This window comes from Penaeus monodon, chromosome 2 (genome assembly GCF_015228065.2).
Source record: "Penaeus monodon isolate SGIC_2016 chromosome 2, NSTDA_Pmon_1, whole genome shotgun sequence".
Classification (NCBI taxonomy): Eukaryota; Metazoa; Arthropoda; class Malacostraca; order Decapoda; family Penaeidae; genus Penaeus; species Penaeus monodon.
In genome coordinates this window covers 19,096,002-19,098,609 of record NC_051387.1, presented here as the reverse complement: position 1 = coordinate 19,098,609, position 2,608 = coordinate 19,096,002, and the positions used below count along the sequence as shown (strand labels likewise).

Genomic DNA, 2,608 nt, shown 5'->3' with positions numbered 1-2,608 from the left:
AAGAGAGAGAAAAGAGAAAGAAGAGAGAGAGAGAAGCAGAGAGAAGAGAGAGAGCAAAAAAAAAAGGGGAAGCAGAAGAGAGAGAGAGGAGGAGAGAGAAAAGAGAAAAGGAGAGAGAGAGAGAGAGAGAGAGAAGAGAGACGCAGAGAGAGAGAGACGCAGAGAGGGGGGGGGGGGGGGGGGGGGGGGGGGGGGGGGGGGGGGGGGGGGGGGGGGGGGGGGGGGGGGAGAGAGAGGAGAGAGAGAGAGAGAAAGAGGGGGAGAGACGCAGAGAGAGAGAGAGGGGACGCAGAGAAAAAGAAGAGAGACGCAGAGGAGGGGGAGAGAGCGCAGAGAGAGAGAGAGAAGCCGAGAGAGGAGGAGAGAGAGAAGAGAGAGAGAAAAGGAGAGAGAGGAGAGAGAGGAGAGAGAGAGGAGGGGAGAAGAGAGAGACAGAAGAGAAAAGAAGAAAGAAAAAAAAAAAGAAGAGAGAAGAAGAGAGAGAGAGAGAGAGAGAGAGAGAGAGAGAGAGGAGAAGAGGGGAGAGGAGGAGAGAGGAAGAGAGAAGAGAGAGAGAGAGAGAGAGAGAGATAATGAGAAAGGGAGAGATGGGGGGGTGAGTTGGTTCAACTTCATACATGCATATAGGAAAACTCTGTACAGAATAACAGCCATTTATTCTTGGATATAAATTTTGAGATTGTTTTTTGCATAGTAGCAGCTTACAATTTTACTCTATTTTATGCAAGTAGATTATTTACAGTATGTTTTATAAAGATTCTATAAACTTCTTAAGAGTTGCATTTACCTTTTTCTTGTTATAATATTCCCTGACAGATTTGATAATAGGACTTTATTTTTACTCTCTTCATTTATATCATGATTTTGTTTTAAAAATACAGCTTAGTCCTTCAGAGGTGATGTGTGACTGTAGTCTGTAATCTGAGCTCCTACACATGAACAGCTATATTCACATTTTGTCTGCATGTATTAAAAAACTTATGGTTGTGTACATTAGTCCTCATTTGTCTTGGTATTTTTTAAATGGGCCCAGGTAGTGGTGGCACTATTTAGCAGCACAGTGCTGATAAACAGCTGGATGAATAGATAGTGGGTCTTGTGAGAATGTGTGATTTTTTCATATTTGTTGTACAGTGTGAGAGATTAGATACTTTTATACTACAAATCACAAATTTCATATCTATTTGCTTTTTGTTGGTTTGTTTTGCATATTAGATGTTGACATTGGCAGACTTTATACAAGTAATGCAAATGAAATATAACAAGTTGTGTTGAACTGTCAATCTTGCATTTTATATGTCCTGTAAGTTTACTTGTATCATTATTTTCCTTGTTATTCTTTATGCTAGTCTGTCTATTTTACATGTATATGTTTGTGTTTTAATATTGTATTCAACTTGATTTGCAATGTCATATATGGAGTTGATAAACTTTTTTCACAGGTTCAAATATGCCATGGTTCATGTGAAAAGAAAATTCAGTTGTCTACCTGATATAGGCACTTTCATTTTTTGGCTTCCAAATTATGATTTTCGGTGGAATGCATAGTCTCTAGTGGGTTAATAGTCTATAATGATATTCTTAAGATGGAATAATGTAATTTTATGAAGTTGGAAATTGTACTTCTATTATCATTATTATATATTATGAAAATTACTTTTTGTGTGAAGAGTACTAGAAAAGAAAAATCACAACTATTAATAAAGAAATGTGATTCTGGCTAAGATATTTATTATTCTGTAGTTTTGTTTTATTGCATTAACACTTTTATTCTTTTAAAGGAAAGAATGAAGGGATGCTGAATAGGACAGCAAGATGAGTGGGAGCAAATCATTTACATTTAATGTTAGCTCCAAGGTAGGAACATCAGACTGTTGAGATATGGAAAAGAAAATCATTCTGAAATATATAGTTAACAAAGTTTGTACACTTATGAAAGACTTTGGTATAACATGTTTTTTATTATTTGTTTCCTCTAAAGGTAGCTGTTGCTACTGCCTTGGGTGCAGGTGTTGTGGTAGGGGCAGGGTTGGCCTATGTCATAAATCGGGTCAATGAACACACTCACCTCACCCAACAAATATCCAGCCTGCACGAAACCATCTTACAAGTCAGAAGGGATCTGGCGTCTTTAGAAACTGGTAAGTTTTATTGTACTTTTGTTATATTCAATTTGGATGGAGGTCATCCTGCTGATTTGTTTTTTATCTCATTCTTTTTAGATACATGTAAATGAATTGCAGGACTCTTTAAAAAGGCTTTATATACCTACAGTTTATGTAAGATGCACTGCCTCTATATCTCTGCATAATGGTTTTTGACATTTGAAGACTCATTTTTACATATAATTTTTATCAAGATTCATAAAAATGTTTTTTTTTTAATGAGTGTTCTTTAACATGGTATCCTATCTGATACCATTTCTTCATCTGATTATTAATTTTTTATTTTGATTAATATAGTTTTCATTATCGTATGAGGAGTCCTTTATATGCTACCTTTCTTGACACTATTTCTTTGTGTAATTTTTAATGCTCATTGTCATTTCAGGAATGGTCATTTAGATTATTATAGTTTTCATGGTAGCCTTATATCTTTTTGTAGGATA

At 36.1% G+C, this 2,608-nt stretch overlaps 1 protein-coding gene across 1 annotated transcript in view; it reads left to right on the top strand.

Annotated features, from left to right (window-relative positions):
• The first annotated feature begins 1,703 nt into the window (after nucleotides 1-1,703).
• Nucleotides 1,704-2,608, top strand: part of LOC119581566 (regulator of microtubule dynamics protein 1-like) — a 7,959-nt gene continuing 7,054 nt past the window's right edge. Inside the window, exons 1-2 of the mRNA XM_037929713.1 lie at nucleotides 1,704-1,857; nucleotides 1,982-2,141. Of these exons, the coding sequence (XP_037785641.1) occupies nucleotides 1,816-1,857; nucleotides 1,982-2,141 (202 nt within the window). The 5' untranslated portion in view covers nucleotides 1,704-1,815. The remainder of the gene's footprint in view (nucleotides 1,858-1,981; nucleotides 2,142-2,608) is intronic.